This window comes from Nematostella vectensis, chromosome 12 (assembly GCF_932526225.1).
Source record: "Nematostella vectensis chromosome 12, jaNemVect1.1, whole genome shotgun sequence".
NCBI classification, from domain to species: domain Eukaryota; kingdom Metazoa; phylum Cnidaria; class Anthozoa; order Actiniaria; family Edwardsiidae; genus Nematostella; species Nematostella vectensis.
The window spans coordinates 4,067,690-4,091,532 of record NC_064045.1 but is presented as its reverse complement, the minus strand read 5'-3'; the positions used below and the strand labels follow the sequence as shown (position 1 = coordinate 4,091,532).

At 39.5% G+C, this 23,843-nt stretch overlaps 1 protein-coding gene across 1 annotated transcript; it reads left to right on the top strand.

Moving 5' to 3' along the window:
* Positions 1–637: 637 nt before the first annotated feature.
* On the top strand, positions 638–20,157 carry LOC5516896 (calcium-dependent protein kinase C). The gene is made up of 17 exons (XM_048719776.1): positions 638–824; positions 917–951; positions 1,069–1,145; positions 1,324–1,438; positions 1,639–1,794; positions 6,944–7,100; positions 8,673–8,803; positions 9,277–9,374; positions 9,906–10,046; positions 11,032–11,205; positions 12,025–12,116; positions 14,228–14,290; positions 15,300–15,438; positions 16,011–16,091; positions 16,763–16,870; positions 18,133–18,273; positions 19,663–20,157. Exons 1-17 carry the CDS (start codon positions 682–684, stop codon positions 19,837–19,839), a joined length of 2,028 nt encoding a protein of 675 aa, XP_048575733.1. The 5' UTR covers positions 638–681; the 3' UTR covers positions 19,840–20,157.
* The last annotated feature ends 3,686 nt before the right edge of the window (positions 20,158–23,843 follow it).

The window sequence follows — 23,843 nt, the reverse complement described above, 5'->3', positions numbered from 1 at the left end:
TTCGTAAATTTAAATTACAAGCCGGGGAAGAAGATGCGTATGATGGAATGCCAACATTGTTCAGTCGAGAAGGTTGGGGATGGGGTGAGGCGGTCACTTTCCACAGGAGGCCCTTGAGCTAAGCTGGGGATACATGTTTGACGTTATCATAATCAGTTGCTAGGAAGTAAGTGGTCTACATATCGTTTCAGTAGACATTCATAAATGGCAATAGAGCAATTGCATTAATTTACCTAAAATCCACAATGAAAACGAATATTTGTTTAGATAAAACAAACAATTAGTTTTATTTTATTTTTTAAGTCTCGGAAGCAAGGAAATCAAAAACAAAATGATAATTAGTGATAAGAACAGAGGATGAGTTCGCCTTTTTTGGGGGCGTTTACTCTCACAAATTTAGTAGATTTACTCAAGATAAAATAAACTACGCAACATCACAAAAAAGATAAACATAAATATTAATTCGAAATTCTTTTTATCCTTTCGATACTATAAACATAAACCGGATCGGATATTACGGAATTACCCGCATATAATTAATTTAGTGCCTTCAAGTTTATGGTAAATTGACGCCCTCTCTCCCCTCCCCCAAATGAATAATGTTTTCGTATGACGTCACAGCTCGGTTCAGTCCCCAAAGTGTGTCGCCCGAGCAAGGCTTGCCTGTAACACTGAGTCAAAATGGCCGCGGAGGCAAAGCCAAGAGGATTTAACAGAAGAGGAGCTTTAAAAAAGAAACATGTATTTAAAGTTAGAGATCACCAATTTATAGCCAAATACTTTAAGCAGCCGACGTTTTGTGCGCATTGCAAGGATTTTATTTGGTAAGCTGTGGTTGCTGTAAGGTTCTGCTTTGGGGCGGGAGTACTCTTTCCGATAGTTCCGCGTTTCACGTCTGTCTTTGCTTATTTTTTAGGGGTCTATTCGATGCTCAGGGATATAAATGTACAGGTATTAAATGTGCATTAAATCTCTCAAGTGATTTCTTCGTTCCGTAGTGGTTTATTATCGACTGTAAACCCAATCGGGAGATTTATTATTCGTATTTCCTCCGTTGTTTGTTTTTAGTCTGTTCGTTCGTTGTACACAAGAGATGCCATGAATTCGTAACCTTCAAGTGTCCAGGGGCTGAAGAAATCGAAAAGGTAAAATAAAATTACCCGATATGTTGTCCTGAAAAGTCAAGACATCTAGGATTAATTCCGACTGTATGTGATCTCTCACTTCTTCACACTGTTTTGATCGTTGTGGAAGAATAAAATGGTGTTTGGACGAAACGGTGAATGAAATAAAATGAAATGATACTATTGATTGCTTTCACAGAACCCCGTGTCCTCTCCACATAACTTTGGACCTCATACTTATAAAAGTCCATGTTTCTGTGACCATTGCGGGTCGCTTCTGTATGGAGTCTACCATCAAGGTCTCAAATGCACAGGTACAGCTCAAACATCGAACACTTAAAGGGTTTCCTTCCACAAGACCGCGAAATGGATTCTTCATCATTCGGTCTTGAAGTCATTACATAAAAATCTGAGAATTATGTCGATAAAAGTGGCCTCAAAGCTCCTAAATGCCATGATTTAGCGTTGAGATGTCCCATGTTTAATTTAATATCTTGTTATTTTATTTTTACAGCATGTGATATGAACGTTCATAAAAAATGTGAAAAGGCCGTTCCTAAACTGTGCGGAGCGGACCACACCGAACGAAGAGGGAGAATCCATCTGAAAATCTCCTATGAATGTCACTCAACTCATTCGATGGAAGAAAGGGGGATTATGCGAGTTGAAGGTAAGTGTACAAACATCCCTTCAAAGTGTAGAAACTAATTTTAATTCACGATTTACGGTTCTATTTTACGACTCTTGCTATACTCCACAATTTACGGGAATACCCGTATTTACACTAAGCTGGATCAAAAAACCGAATTTACGTTCACAATTATTGGACCTGTCGGGCGTATAATCGTCAATTTCTACTTGCTAGTCGTATCCAATTTCGAAAGCCATCTCATTTCTGTTTTGTTTTGGTATGGAGCGAATTGGATTTCGACGTAGCTCAATTACATCGAAATTAACATAAGCTTATTGGTCTCAAAAAGTAAAATTTGCTCACTTCTTTTGTGTTTGTACATCACTAAGACATCCAAAAATGGCCTCCCCTTTAATGTAAACTGTCATCTTGCCCCCGAAACGCTGAAAATTCAGCGAAGTTGATAATGCCAATTTTTGTGTATGTTTTTAGAATGTATATTTGATTGATAAGCCAAGAGAGTGGCCCCACTTTCTTCTAGCCACATTATTATTCATTCATTTCAAAAATGACAATTCAAACGCTTAATAAATATTTATCAATCATAGTTCCTACCCACTTGTCTGAAATTTTACACGGAATGTTTTTACGAGATTTGCGTTAAATATTTTTTATTTGTATACGTTTAAAATGCCAGAATATTGAACCAATTACTTAGAGCCGGTTCTTTTTCAATATGGTTTGTTAATGTGTGGTTTATATATCCGCGCACAGCAAAAAGGAAAATTATGAGAATGCAATATCATATGCACACAAAAGCATCCGATGTAGGTCAATGACAAAATAATTTGCCATTTAAAATAATATGGATATCCCCACTACATTTTTAATATCACCTACCACTCAGTTATTTTTTAATTCCTTTTCATAGTACATTCATATCCTATTTTATTTAAGCGTGCCATTTTCGTTATTTTAATTTTAAAACGTTAATTTTTGTTACGAAAATATGACATCCTTACCATCTGTGAGAATAATGCATAACAAATAAAATAGATAAGTCTACAATTAAATGTATTTTTTTTTGTCTATAGGAACAATCATATTCTTTAGGTGTAAAAATGTTCAGATTTGCATTTTGTGTAGGCATATTCAATTAAGAGGGGAAGATTCGATAACATTTTTTTAAAAGAATTCTAAGAAATGCATGATATTTTCCTTGGTTAAAAAATTCTATATTTTGTTTGAATTGTTAAACATCACTGTTAGGCTTAAGAAAAAAGGTTGTCCCCAGGTCTGATAAAAAATAATCCCTTTTTCACCCCAAAACTTTAATATTGACATTATTTATTTATGCGGTTTGAATTACTTTTGGTGGACTATTCTATTTAAAATGCATATTGAAAATTCTTATATTTTTGACATGTGTATTGACTCAAAGATATGTAAAAATGTAAATTTTTTTTAATCCTTCACAACTGTTGTTTAGAAAATGGAAAGATGGGTAACATGATAATATAGTTTTTTTCTTCATATTCTAAAGGGTTTCCTATCAAATTGTACACTGTCATATGGAAAAGTATATTTATATACATTTGATATCTGACATTTTTCATACATCCATATATACTCATATCTTATTAACCCATATATTTTTTGTGATCAGAGCTTTTGCCATAGATTATTTTTAGTAAAAGCCAATCTGTTAAAGTTGTCTTGCAATGAATGATATACAAATGAAATGTATCCTTTCCTAAGAGATGAATATTTTGAATATTAAAAAAAAAGAAAATTGAATCATAGGTTTTTTGAGGTATTGTAGTCTTATCAGATGATAATACACAAGACTTTTATTTTAACAGATATTAGTTTTTCGGAAATTTGGATAAGAGTATTTTTCTGTGAATTCCATTTTTTTCCCAAAAGTGAGCTCTTATGATTGGATATTTTTAATAATTGTGTAAATGAATTCTGCATTATTTAACACAATTATATTTTTCTCATTTCTTAATTGTCAAACCTTATTCTATATCTTTTTATTCCTCATCAATTTAGATGAGGTTGTTTTAAATTCTGTAAGCTATCACTCTCTTAATCTAACATCTAACTTTATAAATAAGTGAATTGTAAAATCAAGAGGTTTATCATGTTGTATTTTCTGAGCTTTATTATCATAGAACAAAGTTTGAGTGCACAGAGGAAAACAAACCAAGCAATTCTAAGCAAACTAGGAAAGACACACCAAATTAAATTTCCACTGCACAGGAAAAGACTATCCAAAACAATCCTAAGCTCACAGGGAAAGTATAATCATAGCAATTCCAAGTTGCTATTTGAGTATGTTTAGTGTGTGTCTTACTTTGCTATACATATCAAGTAGTTTTTAAGTCATGGATATGCGAAGCATAGGAACGGCTTTTTGTGGTAGAGCTATGTCACTTGTTTTATACTGGAATCCAGCAAAAAATCCTTTAACTTTTTTTTATCAGTACTGTAAACCCTTATTAAATAGAAGGCTTCCCCAGCTAGATATAGTAGATATATATGCATTTGATAGGTCATCAAAGGAAAATGCTGTACTCACTAGAGATTCTTACAAAGCTTACAAGGCTGAACCCATAAAATAAACAAACGCAGTTTATTTGAAGTCTAGGGGTTGATAGATTTGTGCATGTACTTAAAGGGTTGCATCCATACACCCACTAGATGCCAAAAACACACTCATTTCTTATCTAAGAATGACTGAACATAGGACTTTCCTTATTATATGTCTAGCTGCTAACTCTCCTGGAATATATCTAAGCAACGAAGCTTCCTGCAAAACTATTTTTCTATTAACTTAACTAATAGTAATCATGAGCTCAAGGATGATGAACTAGAATAATAAGATCTGTCACAGATTAGTTTTAATTGTTATAAATTGTACATATATTTACATACATTTTAACTCCCTATAAACATGTTCTATACTATTTATACACTACTTGTGTCCTAATCTGGTTACACATAGATTGTTTTTATTTTGAAATCTAATTTAAGGTATAATAAACAATGTAGAATCCCTTGATTTACATTATCCTTGTTTTCTAGTTAATAGTGTGCCATAATCCATGTTTAAAAACAATATCCATTTTTAAAACTTTTTCCCAAATGGAGAATTAAATGGGAATGTATCATTATATTCACTTTACATTCAAGTATGTAAGTCTGGAATTATTAATTATAGTAACCGAAATATCTATGAGTCTTTTGTGTTTTCAAGTAGCAATGTCTGCAATTCGAGATCTGAGTACACTGGGTTAGAAAGGTGGTCGATAAATGGTTTTAATTTCAATTAACAAAAGTACAATTTTAAAAGGTTTTGTAAATCTAATTTAGATAAAAAAATACATATCTGTAATATGAGGTTAAGTTTGGAATTTGAGATTAAATTTGGTATTAAGAATATATGATGAATGCCTCTTTAAAATATTAAGAAAATATTTTAGAACTTTTTACCAGTTTGTATTTGTGTTTTAAAGGTTATCTTTTTTTTACTCAAAGGAGACATGTGTATAAATGATTTGAAAATATGAAATAGTGAAACACTTTTGAATAGCTTGTAAAAAAACGTTTAAACTAAACATTCAAGATACTTCAACATCTATTGCTTGGCAAGAATCTTAATCATTTTTGACCAGACCCTCCAATAAATTTACAAGAGAAACCAAATTGGCATTTAAAAGATAGAATGTTTCATAAAAATTTTGTTAATTAATATCAATTGAATGAATAATATCGTAGACTTCTTGTCTGTGTAAACCATTTTCCCCCCTAAATATTTAAAGGGTAATAATTTAAACATTAAAACAATAATTGCTTAAAGGTACGGTAATGGAGCAGTAGCCTAGTAGCAAGCCTAAAGGGTTGGGAAGAAGAAAGACGAGTAGCGCGCGCTAGGAAAGACGAGGCGCGCGCGCTAAGAAGAGGGAGGGCTTGCAGCCGATCCCGCGTTTTTTCGTATAAACGTTCACGCTGCAAGCCCTCCCTCATCTATAGGCCTGGCTGAACTAGGCGACATGTCGAGCGCGACATGTAGCGTACGACAGATCTGTTAGTTTAGCCACGCAAAGAGACATTCGATTTATTACTATTCCCGCGAGGTATTGCAAAAATGACGAGCCTAGGACGATAATGCTACTTGATTATCATAGTTTGTTTACATGAATAATTACCGAGGCAAATTTGTTTATTTGGCATAAACAGCCTACAGCCTTTCTTTTTCTCAAGCTGAGTTCGATTTTCCTTGGATTTGGCGAATCAAAGAAAGTTTTGGTGAATCTGGTGAATCAAAGAAGGCGATTTTTTAAATTAAAAACCCGTCAAAATAAATTGGCTTTTTATGTGTTTCCTTCTGTGCTATTTATGTTTCTAATTGTTGTATTGTAAAGCTAGTCCCTATTATATCCATGGATGTCAGCTCACATTAAAAGTTTGAGACTACTTCAGCTGCGATAACTCTCACAATTAGCTGCGAATTATCGTTATTCGGATGTCGTTTTACTCCTGCGGAACACAAATGAATTTCCCAATCTTTTTTTATGTATAATTAAATGTTCTGCCGGGGGCAATATATCTTGTAGGCGTAAAAAAAAAATTAACAAGGTTCGTTATTTTTTTTTGCACTTACCCGATAGCCTAAATGCCCTCGGGGGAAAAAATAATTCAACATATTTTCGAAGTTCTTATGTTTCTTTCAAATTAGTTATTTCAGTTTGGAAATAGATCTGGGAGTTGGTGAGAGGGGGTGCAGGGGGCGGTACTAGCCTTGGGCGGAGGTGGAATGGGGCCGACGGAAATCAAAACACGAAATTTTGCGACTTTAAGATGTCTTGGATTTAGTGGGCTCGCCCCCCGACAAAACTTTGACATTTTCGTAATTCTAAATATTTAGTGGAAAACATTGTTATTAGCTTCTTTTCTCCCAAGTTTTTCTTTATTTACAGCCTATTCTCCTCTTATCTGCCGCCTATGATTAAGCATAAAATATTTGTAGTTGCATGCATTCGAAATCCATGTGTTGTAACTTATTTGTAGTTGCATTCGGTAACTCGTAGTGATTCATGGGTAATTGTGAATTTATTGACAATAACATGCGCTCTATTTATTGATACCTTTTAGTTACACGTGTTTATGTGTTGACTTGCAGTACGAGAGGCTCGTAACCTCATGCCCATGGACCCTAACGGGCTGTCAGACCCATACGTGAAAGTCAAGCTTCTACCTGACCCCGATAATACGAGCAAGAAGAAGACAAAGATATTCAAGGAGTCACTCAGTCCAGTTTTCAACGAGACCTTCGAATTGTATGTTCTCGCTGGAATCTTAAATGTGTGATAAGGGGCAACAGGATAAGAGGGGCCGGGGGGCGACGGGATAAGAGGGGCGACGGGATAAGAGGGGCCGGGGGGGGGTGGGGGGGGGCGACAGAATAAGAGGGGCCGGGGGGCGAAGGGATAAGAGGGGCGACGGGATAAGATGGAAGGATAAGAGGGGCCGGGGGGCGACGGGCGGATAAAAGGGGCCGGGGTGTGTGGGGTGGGGGGCTCGGGGTGTGGTCGCCGAAGTAACCGTCTACCTCTTTTGCGTTTAAAATCTTTTAATAAAATATCCCCAAAAGATGAAATTTAGATGCGAGAACGGCACAAGGATAGCGACGATCGAAAAATTTGAATTAATTTGGGAATTCAATCGCCGCAAACAATAAAGCTTTCTGTCTGATAGATTTCAAGCGTTTTCCACTAACCCACGACGTGAAAAAACTACAAATCCCCTTGCTTCCAGAGCCAACAACCATTGCTCAACAATTCTGCCAAAGTCTCGTTTGGTGACCAATCACAAGCTAGTGGCGAACTAGTTCCCAACACGTCCCAACGTGTTTTACAAACAGCCGTGGCATTGCGCGTGCCAAACAATGCTGGCTGCTTTGGTCAGCAGTGTACTGGCACTTTTTCGCAGATCCTTCATGTATGGTTCACTGAAGTTATGGTTAGGGCTAGGGTTTGTTAGGGACACTATAGTGAACCATATATAAATGACCTACCCATTTTTTGCACGATGCTTTGACAGTTCACGGTGTTATTGAGTACGTGGACGAAATTTGTTCGCTCAACAGGGCGTCGCTTACTTTGTGAACTCGCCTACTCTGTGCAGTTCACGGTCTTATTGAGTACGTGGACGAAATTTGCTCGCTCAACAGGGCGTCGCTTACTTTGTGAACTCGCCTACTCTGTGTGAAAACTATTTCACACATGACTGAAGGCCAGTTCCCCATAAGGCTGATTAAGGCAGCGCGATTTAGTCGTATGCGTCTTGCCCGCAACACCTCTGCAACTCGAGTCGTAGAGAGTAAATCAGCCTACGACTCCACTACGATGCTCGACTACGAAAGTCGTACTGTGTAACTCAGGGCTGAGTCATGTCGCAGGCCGGTCGCATACGACTAAACCAAGCTGCCTAAACCGGCCCATATGATCGCAATCGATCACACGATCGCAATCGATCACACGATCGAAACTAAATTGACTGTACGATCGCAATCGATCTCTAATCGCAAAGTGGTTTCCATATGATCGCACAGGAGCACACTCGCACGCAGGGTGAGTTTGCATTAAATCGTACACGATCGCAGGGTGAGTTTCTATATAATCGTACACGATCGCAGGGTGAGTTTCTATATAATCGTACACGATCGCAGGGTGAGTATCTATATAATCGTACACGATCGCCCGCTATCGAAAGCGAACAAATGGAAACCAGCCTTTAGAACAAAACAAATGAAATTTTTAGAGTAAATTTCACGCCTGGCTTTTTGAGTTTGTCTTTCTTTTTTCTGCCGTTGTCGCCCGCGTTGACGTCTGTCTGGTTTGTTATTTCAGTAAAATCCAAAATAAAGACAAGGACCGCCGGTTGTCCATAGAGGTCTGGGACTGGGACAGAACGACGCGGAATGATTTTATGGGATCCCTGTCTTTCGGCGTGTCCGAGCTTCAGAAAAATGGGGTCGAAGGTGAGAAAAAAATACTAACACCACGGGCTATGGCACAACTTTACTCCAAAGTGATGTTTAACGTTTTTTCCTTCTCGCGCCGCTGGTGGTCGTGTTACTTTTTTACCTAGCGGCGGTTACATGGCGCGACGTTTGAAAGGTCGTAAGCGCGTAGACACAAAGCTTGCTTGAGTAGCGAAACCAAGACATATACATCCAGTTGAAGTAGGAATAAGTAGTTTATATGGTACTAATAAGCATTATACATCCATTTGGAGTACACAGGACGCGAACAAGATGATTCTCAAAGTTGCTTTCTAGCTCTTTGTTTGGTTGTTTGCATAGATTGCGCAAAAAAGAAAATCTTGCAGAACCACGACGGAGGCTGTAGATAGATAAAAAGAACGATCAACCAGAACCCAGAAATTGTCGGCGCGTATTTTTTAAAAAAATGGGGTTTATTTATCTCTTATTCCATCGTTGTTTCTTCTTAGGCTGGTTTAAGCTCCTGAGCCAGGAAGAGGGCGAATATTACAACATTCCAATCGACGATGCCGTTTCCGAGCTGAGGAAGAAACAAGAAGTTAACATGGTAAGCGCCCACAAGCAGCGATAGCGGTTTTTATTGTGTGAGCATGCGCGATTTTGGACGCGCGCGTTGTAACAATGTGTTTCTCGTCCATGACGTCACAGTAATCCTTAAAAGTTTTCACCCGTTTGCCATTTTTTTTTTTAGTATTCTACTCTGAAAGGAAATTGCTCCAAAGATTTCCGAGACCACACTTTTTAAAGACTAAAACTAGCATTCAAAGTAGTGGAGATTTGCTTAACCGTTTTCGATTTTTCAGCGAAGATTTCGACATAAACAGCGATCACGAATCGGACGTCAAGGATGTCCTCGGTCTTATTCTTGTGGTTTCCATTGATAGAAAAATTGACATTTCACGTTAGGTGTTTATGTCTTAATTTTAGAATTTACAGATTAAATGAAAACCGAAATATCCTTTTGTCGCCAGTAGAGAAATACGATATCTTTTTATTTTGCTTAATTTTCTGTTTTTTTATTTTTGTTTTTTAGTCAGCGATTTCCCAGATTCACCCCTTTAATTTTTTTTTGTTCTAGATATTTCAACAAAAGCGAGAGGAAGAGGAGAGGAAATGTCGTCAGAAACTGGAGCAATCATTATCCGATCCGAACGCCAAGAAGTTCCGTCCCGAAGACTTCCACTTTTTGAAAGTGTTGGGAAAAGGCAGCTTTGGCAAGGTATTCTAAACCTTGTTGCTTTCTTTGTCTCGTTAGATATCGCTGCGTCTCTATAAGAGTTTTCTGTGCGCTACGGTTTCTAAACAACAAGAAAAAGCTTTCAAAAGGAAAAAATAAAGAAAAAGTTTTTGAAAGCACCATGCGCACATTTTAGATTTGCGCAACTGAAGATTTATCCCCTTAAAAAAGGCCAATCACGGCGCCATTTTATAATCCCGCTCAATGGCGAGTCACTCAAAGCATCCATTTCCATCTGCTTATTTGAGCAAGTAACCAAGATATTTTCAATCAAATATCGTCAATAAAATACCAGGCTTCATTTGTAGATTGTTATTTTAAAGTTTCCTTGCGAGTAAACCGCGGTATTTTCAATGATAGATAGATAGATGCCTTTTTTAATGAGGGATTCACTTAATATCACAATGATAATGTACGCATGGCCCTCAACAGAAACAAAATAAATAAAAGCTATTTACAAATCTGTTTACAGCAAAATCTTCGACGAAACTATTTACAATAGCAATCCTTTGCTGATTTATAAACTTATTTACAGTGTTGTGATGTATTCTCTTAGTTTTGCGGAGAAGGCGGTGATTGACTTGGCTTCTTTGATTTCTAGTGGCAATGCATTCCACCTTTCCACCGCCACACTTACCACAACCTCTAACCTAATAAAAAATATGTCATTAAGACGAAAATTTGGTAGAGTCGAATTCCAGTTTTTGGTATTTTGTATTCATTGTTCTGGTACGAGATCACGACAGTTTGGGCTTTTTGATTCTATTTTCCTTACATAATTAATATCTCTGCCCGTGTAATCCAGGTCATGCCGTTTACTAATCATCCCCTCTTCACCCTCTCTGCCCGTTTTATCCAGGTCATACTGTTTACTAACCGTTCCCTTTTCACCCTCTCTGCCCGTGTTATCCAGGTTATACTGTTTAGTAATCATTCCCATTTCACCCTCTCTGCCCGTGTTATCCAGGTCATGCTGGCTGAGCGTAAAGGTACCGACCAAGTGTACGCCATCAAAGTTCTCAAGAAGGATGTCATTGTTCAGGATGACGATGTAGAGTGTACCATGACGGAGAAGCGTGTGCTTGCCGTGCCAGGAAAGCCACCATTCCTCACTCAGCTCTTCTGCTGCTTCCATTCAGTGGTATTGTTTGCATTCCACGTTGAGAAAATTATGTAAAGACATTTTTAAAATGACAATCTAAAAACAATGTTTTGAACTTCATTTGACAAATTTCATCGAAAATCCGGCTTTTAGAGGTGAACTTCTAGAGTTCCAGTCTTATTTCCAAAATTGCTCAGTGCGACAGGAGCAAAAAAATGGCAAAGTTCAAATTGTAAGGTTGTGTTAGCTTACATTTGCTTGATGTTTTGCATAGATGCCCCTTGTGTGATATAAAACAGAAGCTTGACAGAGCAAAAAAATGGCATGAAATTTTCCAATTCTCAATATATAAGCTCAAGATTCCGCATACAAGGAGTTCCTCTGACCAAAAACGTAGTTCCAAATTTTAAAGAAATTTTGAAGATATGAAATTAAGATATTAGCGAGAAAAGTTGGCTTAATTTCTGATCAGAGCCCGACTTCTCCCTAAAAACAAGGAGAATTCATACTTTGAACATTTGAAAATTGCACTTCAAGCCTCATATCTCGAAGACGAATCCATTAGAAAAAAAAAAACACTTTTTGATATGTTGGTTTACATAACCTCTATGCATAAATTCAAGCTAACCGAAGTTAACCAGACCTTATTTTGGGAATACTTGCCATTCTTTCGCTCTGTCCAGAAGCTTTCTATCTTGGCAAAAAAAATAATAATAAAGTAAGCTGACATAACATTACAGTTTGAAATTTGCCACTTTTTTCTCCTGTCGCTCAGTGCCAAACCGTACAGTACCTTGGTCGGCTTGTGGCAGCAAAGACAAACAAGGGGATGTCCTGACTCGTTTTTTTTTTCTGTAGGACCGGCTGTACTTTGTGATGGAATTTGTAAATGGCGGAGATCTGATGTTCCACATCCAGCAGGCTGGACGCTTCAAAGAGCCACAGGCGGTGTGAGTTAGCACCCTCTATATCACGTACACTTTTGGCACTTGTCGTGTGTCCCATCTTAAAAGTATATAATATAGACCCTCTGTATCACTGGCACTTTTGGCACTTGTCGTGTTTTCCATCTTAAAAGTATATAATATAGACCCTCTATATCACGGGCACTTTTGGCACGTGTCGTGTGTCCCATCTTAAAAGTATATAATATAGACCCTCTATATCACGGGCACTTTTGGCACGTGTCGTGTGTCCCATCTTAAAAGTATATAATATAGACCCTCTGTATCACGGACACTTTTGGCACGTGTCGTGTGTCCCATCTTAAAAGTATATAATATAGACCCTCAAAATCACGGGCACTTTTGGCACTTGTCGTGTGTCCCATCTTAAAAGTATATAATATAGACCCTCTATATCACGGGCACTTTTGGCACGTGTCGTGTGTCCCATCTTAAAAGTATATAATATAGACCCTCTATATCACGGGCACTTCTGGCACGTGTCGTGTGTCCCATCTTAAAAGTATATAATATAGACCCTCTATATCACGGGCACTTTTGGCACGTGTCGTGTGTCCCATCTTAAAAGTATATAATATAGACCCTCTATATCACGGGCACTTTTGGCACGTGTCGTGTGTCCCATCTTAAAAGTATATAATATAGACCCTCTGTATCACGGACACTTTTTGCACGTGTCGTGTGTCCCATCTTAAAAGTATATAATATAGACCCTCTGTATCACGGACACTTTTGGCACGTGTCGTGTGTCCCATCTTAAAAGTATTTAATATAGACCCTCTATATCACGGGCACTTCTGGCACGTGTCGTGTGTCCCATCTTAAAAGTATTTAATATAGACCCTCTTTATTACGGACACTTTTAGCACGTGTCGTGTGTCCCATCTTAAAAGTATTTAATATAGACCCTCTGTATCACGGACACTTTTGGCACGTGTCGTGTGTCCCATCTTAAAAGTATTTAATATAGACCCTCTGTATCACGGACACTTTTGGCACTTGTCGTGTGTCCCATCTTAAAAGTAAATAATATAGACCCTCTGTATCACGGACACTTTTTGCACGTGTCGTGGGTCCCATCTTAAAAGTATTTGATATAGACCCTCTTTATAACGGACACTTTTGGCACGTGTCGTGTGTCCCATCTTAAAAGTATTTAATATAGACCCTCTTTATTACGGACACTTTTGGCACGTGTCGTGTGTCCCATCTTAAAAGTATTTAATATAGACCCTCTGTATCACGGACACTTTTGGCACGTGTCGTGTGTCCCATCTTAAAAGTATTTAATATAGACCCTCTGTATCACGGACACTTTTGGCACTTGTCGTGTGTCCCATCTTAAAAGTAAATAATATAGACCCTCTTTATCACGGGCACTTTTGCCACGTGTCGTGTGTCCCATCTTAAAAGTATTTAATATAGACCCTCTGTATCACGGGCACTTTTGGCACGTGTCGTGTGTCCCATCTTAAAAGTATTTAATATAGACCCTCTATATCACGAACACTTTTGCCACGTGTCGTGTGTCCCATCTTAAAAGTATATAATATAGACCCTCTGTATAACGGGCACTTTTGGCACGTGTCGTGTGTCCCATCTTAAAAGCATGTAATATAGACCCTCTATATCACGGGTACTTTTGGCAGGTGTCGTGTGTCCCATCTTAAAAGTATATAATATAGACCCTCTTTATCACGGGCATTTTTGGCACGTGTCGTGTGTCCCATCTTAAAAGCACATAATATAGACCTTCTGTATCACGGGCACTTTTGGCACGTGTCGTGTGTCCCATCTTAAAAGTATTTAATATAGACCCTCTGTATCACGGACACCTTTGGCACTTGTCGTGTGTCCCATCTTAAAAGTAAATAATATAGACCCTCTATATCGCGGACACGTAAGGCAATTATACTGCTTCTCATCTGTTAAGAATGTGATGCATATCCTCTGTAACACAGGCAATTGCGACACTTATGCATCTCATTTTTCCAGAATTTAATACAGACCCTCTATATCATGGAAGCTCGTTCAACTCTTTCTGCTTTAATGATCCTTAAAGCGGATATCGATTTTTACTATGTCTTTTCTTTTAGTTTCTACGCGGCTGAGATTGTAATTGGGCTGGTGTTTCTTCACAAGCGCGGAATTGTGTATCGGTAAGTTGCGCTAGCCTGCGATACGCTGCTATTGGCCCAGAGAGTTGTGCTAAGGTGGCGCAGTTGGCAAAGCGTCGCTCTGTAGTGCCTGTGCCTCTCACCACAGGTTTCCCGGTCGCTCTGCAGTGCCTGTGCCTCTCACCACAGGTTTCCCGGTCGCTCTGTAGTGCCAGAGCCTCTCACCACAGGTTTCCCGGTCGCTCTGTAGCGCCTGTGACTCTCACCACTGGGTTCTGGGTTCGATCCCCGGTTACGATGTGGGTTGAGTTAGTTGGTCTCTCCTTTGCTCCAATTTATTATTCTACTATTATGTAATAAATTAAAACATTGCTGACGTTCTAAGCCAAAGTAGTTTCACTGGTGTTTTGGGGATTAGCTTTTCTTCGGGGTTATTATGAGAGACTTATGTCAAGTCTTACTTCGCCTATTAAGTTCAATGGAAAATTTGCAATTTATTCCCCAAAAGTAAAGTCATTCGCACATGGAATACTGTTATGCAATGTTTATTTTGCGTTATACTAATTATTTATTTTATTTTTATACTTTCGCACGACATATTCGTTGAGTCAAAAAGGTTGTCAGCGCAATGTTCTTCTAAAGATACCTTAGGTGTCTTGTCAGATTTCTACTAAATGTAGAGTAATGATCAACAACAAATAATTTGATTGTCTACTTTTCATGTAACAAATAATGAATAGCCTTACTAGCGGTTTGTCATAGAACTGTAATTTGCCATTCGCCTTTTCCACTGACAACACTTTCTTTAACGAAGGCCAATCACGCCGCCATTTTATGCTCCCGCTCAATGCCGAGTGACTCAAAGAATCCATTTGCATCGGGTAATTGAAGCATGTAACTGAGAAACTTTCGATCAAATATTATTGATAAAGTATCAGTCCTCAATCGTGGGTGGTTATTTTGAAGTTTCCTTGCTAATAAACCGTTGTATTTTTAATTATAAACATAACAAAGAAGTACACGGCTTTATCGTTGATCTGTTCTCCACCAGTGATCTCAAGCTGGATAATGTGATGTTAGACAGTGATGGCCACATCAAGATCGCTGATTTCGGAATGTGCAAAGAAAGCATGTTCAACAACCAGACGACTCGGACTTTCTGTGGGACTCCGGACTACATCGCGCCAGAGGTATGGGCACTAGTCTAGGTTTATATGCAATAACCCTCAGGTATGGCCGGTAGGCTAGGTTAATTGGGATTGCTTATCGCATACGAGAATGTTATACTGTGTTTGTATGAGGTGTCATAACGGGGGCAGTCGTGTCGTGGTTTGTTAACTCAGGTATCCCAGTAAAACGATTAGATAGCGTCCTTTGAACACTACACGATGACGCCATAGGCAGCGCGCGTCATTATGGCGTATTACTGGTCACGTGACCTTTTACCATTGTGACGTTTTGCTGATCACGTGGTCTTGTTTAATTGTGACGTTTAACTGATCACGTGATCTTGTTCTATTTTAGGGCTTGCTAGTCAAATTCTCTCTTCATTGTGACGTCTAGCTGATCACGTGGTCTTGTTTTATTGTGACGTTTGCCGATCACGTGATCTTGTCTCATTGACGTTTTCCTAATAACGTGACCTTGTTGCATTGTGACCTTTTGACGATCACATGATCGCGTTTCATTGCGACGTTTTGATAATCACGTGGACGCTTATTGTTTGGCATTTTCCTGATCACGCGCTGCTCACGTGTTTCAGATCGTGGCATATCAGCCATACGGGTTCTCCGTTGATTGGTGGGCGCTTGGCGTGCTTATCTACGAGATGCTGGCTGGCCAGGTGAGTCTGCGAACCAGAACTGTCAAACATCGAAATCGAACGCTCGCGCGAGCATGCGAAGTGGCTAAGCACAAAGAAATTTTCATAAAACATGAGCGCGCGCACTTTTTCCGTTATTTCGCGAGAGATCAAAGTGACGCCATTGGAATTTCGAACGGTGATTGGATAAAATCACGAAGCGCGCGCAATGTTTTGTTTGATGAAATGGTTTTGAACTCTTTTTATCTTAAAACCATGACTTTCAGATACAAGGATTCAGCCATTTACACGCTACCCATGAAGTACTGCGGGTTACGGTTTATTGATTTTCGAGTGCAACGTTATTTGAAAAAAGTGTAATTCCTTATCGTTCTTCTTGTCGCCTTTTATTGTCAACCTGTCCTATCTACGTTGCAGGTTGTTTGTGATTATTAAAACAATTCTTTTACAGCCAACCATACAAAAAATGTTGAAATAAGGACACACGCTATTTCATTCGGCTGTCAAACTCATCAACCACCCTTTTCCAAACTGATCTTGAGTAACTATTCTTTCTTTACCTGTAGACAGTTTTGATCAATTTCATGGCAGTTCATTTTTTATCTCAAATTACCCCAAGATAGCCGGTGCTAGTACCTTTAGTCTTTAATATATTCGTAGTCTTTAATAATAACAAGTTTTTGTGGTTTCAGCCGCCTTTTGATGGGGACGACGAAGACGAGTTGTTTAACGCGATTTTGGAACAGAGCGTCTCCTACCCCAAGTCCATGTCTAAGGAGGCGGTCTCCATCATCAAAGGGGTGAGGGTGATGGGTGATGATGATGGTGATGGGTGATGATGATGGTGGTGGTGGTGGTGATGGTGATGGTGATGGGGATGGTGATGGTGATGGTGATGGTGATGGTGATGGTGATGGTGATGGTGATGGTGATGGTGATGGTGATGATTATGATGGTGATGATGATTATGATGGGTGATGGTGATGGTGATAGTGATGATATTGACGATGGTGATTGTGATGATTATGATGGGTAATGGTGATGGTGATGATTATGGTGGTGGTGGTGGTGGTGATGGTGATGGTGATGGTGATGGTGATGGTGATGGTGATGGTGATGGTGATGGTGATGGTGATGGTGATGGTGATGGTGATGGTGATGGTGATGGTGATGGTGATGGTGATGGTGATGGTGATGGTGATGGTGATGGTGATGGTGATGGTGATGGTGATGGTGATGATTATGATGGTGATGATGATTATGATGGGTGATGGTGATGGTGATAGTGATGATATTGACGATGGTGATTGTGATGATTATGATGGGTAATGGTGATGGTGATGATTATGGTGGTGGTGGTGGTGGTGATGGTGATGGTGATGGTGATGGTGATGGTGATGGTGATGGTGATGGTGATGGTGATGGTGATGGTGATGGTGATGGTGATGGTGATGGTGATGGTGATGGTGATGGTGATGGTGATGGTGATGGTGATGGTGATGGTGATGGTGATGGTGATGGTGATGGTGATGGTGATGATGGTGATGATTATGATGGGTGATGGTGATGGTGATAGTGATGATATTGACGATGGTGATGGTGATGATTATGGTGATGGTGATGGTGATGGTGATGGTGATGGTGATGGTGATGGTGATGGTGATGGTGATGGTGATGGTGATGGTGATGGTGATGGTGATGGTGATGGTGATGGTGATGGTGATGGTGATGGTGATGGTGATGGTGATGGTGATGGTGATGGTGATGGTGATGGTGGTGATGTTGGTGATGTTAGCGGTGTTAATGCTGATGGTGGTGTTAGCGATGGTGAAGATGGTGATAGCGATAGTTATGGCGGTCTTAGCGTTGGTGTTGGTGGTGTTAGCAATATTGATGCATATGGTCGCGCGATGGTCAATGTGATGCTTATCATAATGATGTATCGATGGTAGTGATGGTGATGTATCGATGGTAGTGATGGTGATGTATCGATGGTAGTGATGGTGGTGTTAGCGATGGCCACTCTTCTTATTTTCACTCACCCATACTCGATTATGTCCAGTTCCTCACCAAGCACCCCGCCCTGCGCCTCGGCTGCAGTGATAACGGCGAGCAGGAAATCCGCGATCATCTGTTCTTCCGTCACATTGACTGGCTCAAGATCTCGTTACGCGAGGTCCAGCCCCCGTTCAAGCCTAGAATCGTGAGTATCTGCGTCAACACACCCCGCCCCCTCCCTCCTTCGGACTGATATAAGAGAAATGTATAGGGTCTAAAATTCACAAATTTGCCCCCAAAAAATATAAACAAGTGTAGATGCCCGCACGTAAGGCCTAACAGGATTGGCTAGATCACCTCATTGTTCTGTTGTATTCTCGTTCTTCGTCTGTGGTGCATCAATTCAATGTGGTGAAATCTTCTGATAGCTTCTATATGACCCTCCCCAAAAAAAAAAAAAATAATGATAATAATAAATATATATATATTGTGTATGCAGTGAATAACAGAGGCCTCTTTACTGCGAATTCTTGTGAACAATTGCCAACTGCTAAACCGCTTTCTGGCTTCCGTCATTCACTTCCGTCACTACCGGAATGACAATTGGTGATTGTTGGCCAATGAATCAACTTTAAGGGTTTTTAATGAGGGAAGAGAAGTGACGATTTAGCTGTTGGTGATTGTCGGCGATAGTTCGCAAGAATATTGAAAACTTCCACTAATCTTTTCCTGATATGGACTTTTTTTAACTGTAACACTTATGACTTCGCATTGTTGTGTTGTTGATAGGTTTATGTTTTTTTAACTATTCTACTTGTACCTATTGGTATAACTAGAAAGACTACAGACAAGCTGTACGAAAACAAGATGGTCTGTGTAGGCGTGGTGAAGAGAAAGGGCTAATGCTCGTAATGTCAGCGCAACTAATTTGTTTCACCCAGGCGTACAGCATACTTTTTCAACCTTGTGTTGATTTATTACTTATTCTTGTACTTAGACCGTTGTATTTTCAAATCTAAACAATTTCAAAGTAATGGCTGGTCGACAGTGCTGAAAAACGCAAGACTAGTTCCAGTACCGCGCGGTTAAACCAGCCTTTTTGTTTTGAAATGGCGGCGTTTTACCAGCGAACTGTCACATTTTGGCGAACGAAGAAAACTAGATCAAACCTAAGGCTAAAATTTTTTATATGACTCCCTTATTATCAAACAAATCTGTCATCTTTTGTAGAGTATGGTTTTAATGCTGTACAGGAAGTCAAAACATCGACCGAAGTCAGCCTTTCGTACCTTTCTCGAACGATTCAACACTGAGATTTTGTTTGTTTTCGCCAGAACACGCGCATGCGCATACGTTATTCAGCACTGTCTGGCTGGTCGACATAAACATATGTATTCAGGGCCATAGCAGGGGTTGGGTCACTGGGGGCATGGGCGGCGTGTGTAAAAAAAATATAAAAAAAGACCAGTAGGGTCGTGTCTGTGCCCCCAATGTTTACATAATGTTTCTGCATTGTGCCCCCTAGTCTTACCTGGTCTGCTACGGCTCTAATACTTTTATTCTAACCTTATACTATTTGGGTTCCATTTGATAGAAATCCAAGCGTTCGTTCGACAATTTCGACCCAGAGTTCACGGATGAGGCGGCCAGACTCACGCCTTGCGACAAGTCATTCATCGCCAACATCAACCAAAAGGAATTCGACGGCTTCTCATTCGTCAACCCCGAATTCGACGAGGAACGGTGCGAACACTCCGAGGTCAATCTGTAAAAAGGCGACTCGTTGTTGCCCTTAGGGATACCATATGTTGTACCCATAAGAGGAAATAATATTCATAGTCAGGTGAAGTTATCGTAGCTCTCCTTGAATTTTTCAGGTTTGTTATTCGTTGCACATAGAGAATAGTACATGTAACTAAAGATCTAATGTAGACACAGTTAACTCCTGTGCTTAGTACTGGAAAAATCTCGAAATTACTTCCATTTTCATTGGAATAATATGTCAGACGTTAGATGGATGTTAGAGGACCGTATATCAGAATTTGAAGCACAGATTAGCAAGTATATTATTAAATTGTACAATATTCAACTTAGTTTTTGCCCTTATTCTTACCGTCACTGTTGGCCAACCCGGGTGAAGTACCGACGCTCAAACTGCTAATACTCAGGCACGTAAACAGGGGTGTGTTCCGCAGCCGACTAATTTTCGGACAAACGGAATTTGAACGCTTGGCCGCCTGATGTTTATCTCATTATGATCTTTTTCTAGCATATAGACATCGGCGGGATGTCTATATTATGATCTTTTTCTAGCATGTAGACATCGGCGGGAGAACATGAGTTCTCCTTACATCGGCTATTTCTCCAATATTTCTAATTGAATTAACCATTATGTATTAACCATTCGCCATTCTCGAGAGAATGAAAAATGTTGTAAACAACCATTACGTCTAAGGTATAAAATTCTTCCGATTATTCTATCCCTTAGCGGGTCTCACGCTAATGTTTTCGGAAACGTATTTTACGTCTTTTTTAATTTTTCAAGGCAGCTGAGTGCGTCATAGCTATGGCTTCTTTGTTGGTATCTAACAGTAGTGCCTCAAGGGTTAGAATTGCTTCGACCACACCCAATGTGCTATCTTTTAGAGTTATACATTACTTCTACCACACCCAATGTGCTATCTTTTAGAGTTATACATTACTTCGACCACACCCAATGTGCTATCTTTTAGAGTTATACATTACTTCGACCACACCCAATGTGCTATCTTTTAGAGTTATACATTACTTCTACCACACCCAATGTGCTATCTTTTAGAGTTATACATTACTTCGACCACACCAAATGTGCTATCTTTTAGAGGTATACATTACTTCGACCACACCCAATGTGCTATCGTTTAGAGGTATACATTACTTCGACCACACCCAATGTGCTATTGTTTATAGGTATACATTACTTCGGCCACACCCAATGTGCTATTGTTTAGAGGTATACATTACTTCGACCACGCCAAGTGTGTTGTCTTAAGAAGTGTAAGAAATGCTCTTGATCACACCGAAAGTTCTGACTCTGCCGACGATCACCCCCCGTCCCAGGCTATAATGTCAACACATGTGATACCTAAAAGAGCACTAATTGATGTTTGAGCTTCAGGACTTTGCCCAGGGTGGCCTCAGAGTAATACTAACGGTATTTAAAGCCGCATTGTCACCAGTTTACTTCCGAAGGTCCGATGGAAACCTCAACCGTTGAAAGACAAAAGAATCTATTAGAACCGAGATATTTAACAGGCCATCCGCACTAAATTATCAATCACATCCTCGAAGAAACTTCCAATAGACACACTGCTTTCAATATTTTGAAATATTTTTCGCGTTTTTCGTTAAAAATCATCGGATATTGTTAGGTAATCGACCGGAAGTAAACTGGTGACAATGCGGCTTTAAATCACAACATCGAAAAATAATCATTATCCGGTGTATGGTTGAAAAAGTGTTTTGTATACGCGATGGTGGATTAAACTTTATGGCTATATGTTAAAGTGCTACAAAATGTTTCGTGAAGTTTAATTCAGCATTTGAAAATTTGACTTAGAAATTAGTGTGATCGCGTAATGTATGACAAAATAGAAGGAAGCTCCCCCATTGCTATCTAGGAAACTACGCCAACTTTATTATCCTAGCAGAAAAATCGTAGCATTGTTAGGTAGCACTAAAACACTTTCCCTTGGCTGTTCTTATTAGTGAAGCATGGGCAGTTCGATCTCTCCCCCATGTTTGATAGGTTGAGGGACGAACCCCATGTATCACGAACAAGGACTTAGCGTCTAGTATGTTTGTCATATTATCATTGGTAGTTCTTCAACTGTATTTAATAGAATTTTAACCTTATAATGAAGTATTTAACTAGAAGAAAATATTTAGGGAATGTTGAAGGTATTTGAGGACAGTGCCTTTCATTTCCGTTAACTTGCTCTATTGTTTATCAAAAGTTCTTGCTTTCACCTGCACGACACGGCTACCGACGTTTTATATGTATCAGCGGCGTAGCCAGGATTTGTAACAGGAGGGGGCCCAAAAGGCCCTTTCAAGGCATTTTTTCCTGCATTTTAGATGTCTGCTAAAAGGGGGAACCGGCCCCCCTGGGCCATCCCCCCCCTGGATACACAGGGGTGTACAGTACAAACGCAACCTAGTTCGCTCTCGAAAGGCATGGCTCCCCCCAGCTCCCCTTTCCTAACGGACAACCACAGGGATCCCGAACAACCGGCAGGGATTAAACTCCGCTCACCTCACATCTTTTGTAATTCTAGTGGGAACTGTTTTCTGTACGAATGGCTAATGATAGAATCTTAGCGTAAATATGCGATAATTTCGTAAATTTGATCATTAAAAGGGCCAACGTACCCAGGATGCTTTGCAACTTTTCCACCAGAAACACATTTCTTGAATTCTCAGGCTGGTATAATATCTTATTTATTGTGCATAGGACCTAGTTTAAGAAAACAAAAGTCTTGAAAGTTACGTATCTAAAGGTTAATTATTTACGGGCTCGATAGAGACTTTTGATTAAAAAACAACAAGGCGTCGCATTCTGGTAAGGATAACTCGGTCCCTTTTAGTTATGTAGCAGTGTGGTGAATCGTCTACAGCAAGCAGTTAGAGTAATTTTACTACTAGGAACGTGTTATATATGTCACTCAAAAAACAGGATAGAAATTCGGTTGACCTTAACGTGTTTTCAGTTGACATTTTTGGTAGTCCTGGGACGCGTCCACATCACAACTGAGGTTACTCGAGAATTTTTAGCTATTATCGAATTGAGATCAGTCTAAAGGTATCGAAGATGTCTAAAAACCTCAACATCGAATCCTAACGAATGAACTCTCGATCTATAATTTTTATATTCGTTTGCCGGCTAGTAGGGTAGTTATCATTATTATTAATGTGTACAAAATATAGCTATCTGTGATAATAAGGAAGTAAATGTCATCTATTGATAAAGTTTATTTCCATTATTGATGACACGCCATTACTGTGGATTGGTCACGTGCTGTAATGTGGATTGATCACGTGCTGTGATGTGCACTGATCTAGTGCTGAGATGTGCGTTGATCACGTGCTGTAATGTGCATTAATCACGTGCTGTATGCACTGATCACGTGCTGCAATGTGCATTGATCACGTGCTGTAATGTGCATTGATCACGTGCTTTAATGTGCACTGATCACGTGCCTTTAATGTGCACTGATCACGTGCTGTTAAGTGCATTTATCACGTCCTGTAATGTGCATTGATCACGTGCTGTAACGGGATTGATCACGTGCTGTTATGTGCACTGATCACGTGCTGTAATGTGCACTGATCACGTGCTGTTATGTGCACTGATCACGTGCTGTAATGTGCATTGATCACGTGCTGTAATGTGCATTGATCACGTGCTGTTATGTGCATTGATCACGTGCAGTAATGTACATTGATCACGTGCTGTAATGTACATTGATCAGGAAGGGGCTTGGTACAACACTTTGACAGGGAGGGGCTTGGTACAGCACTTTGACAGGAAGGGAGCGTACAAAACAATTATGCATTCGCTGTCCCAGAGAGTGACCGGATATTCAATAGTATTGAAGGGGCGAGCTGAATAATTTCTCTACTCGGGAAATTGGCTGCCAATACACTAACCGAGCACTTGATTTGGAGGCTAGCTTTGTTTTGCTTCTAGCACCAGTATACTTTTGGAAAGATACAAAAATATCATAACTACATGAC

Excerpts from the sequence above, each read along its gene's own strand:
- LOC5516896 (XM_048719776.1), top strand. The coding sequence starts at position 682 with ATGGCCGCGGAGGCAAAGCCAAGAGGATTTAACAGAAGAGGAGCTTTA. Across the intron at positions 10,047-11,031 it reads GAAAAGGCAGCTTTGGCAAG|GTCATGCTGGCTGAGCGTAA; the intron begins GTATTCTAAACC and ends CGTGTTATCCAG. Across the intron at positions 15,439-16,010 it reads CGGACTACATCGCGCCAGAG|ATCGTGGCATATCAGCCATA; the intron begins GTATGGGCACTA and ends CACGTGTTTCAG.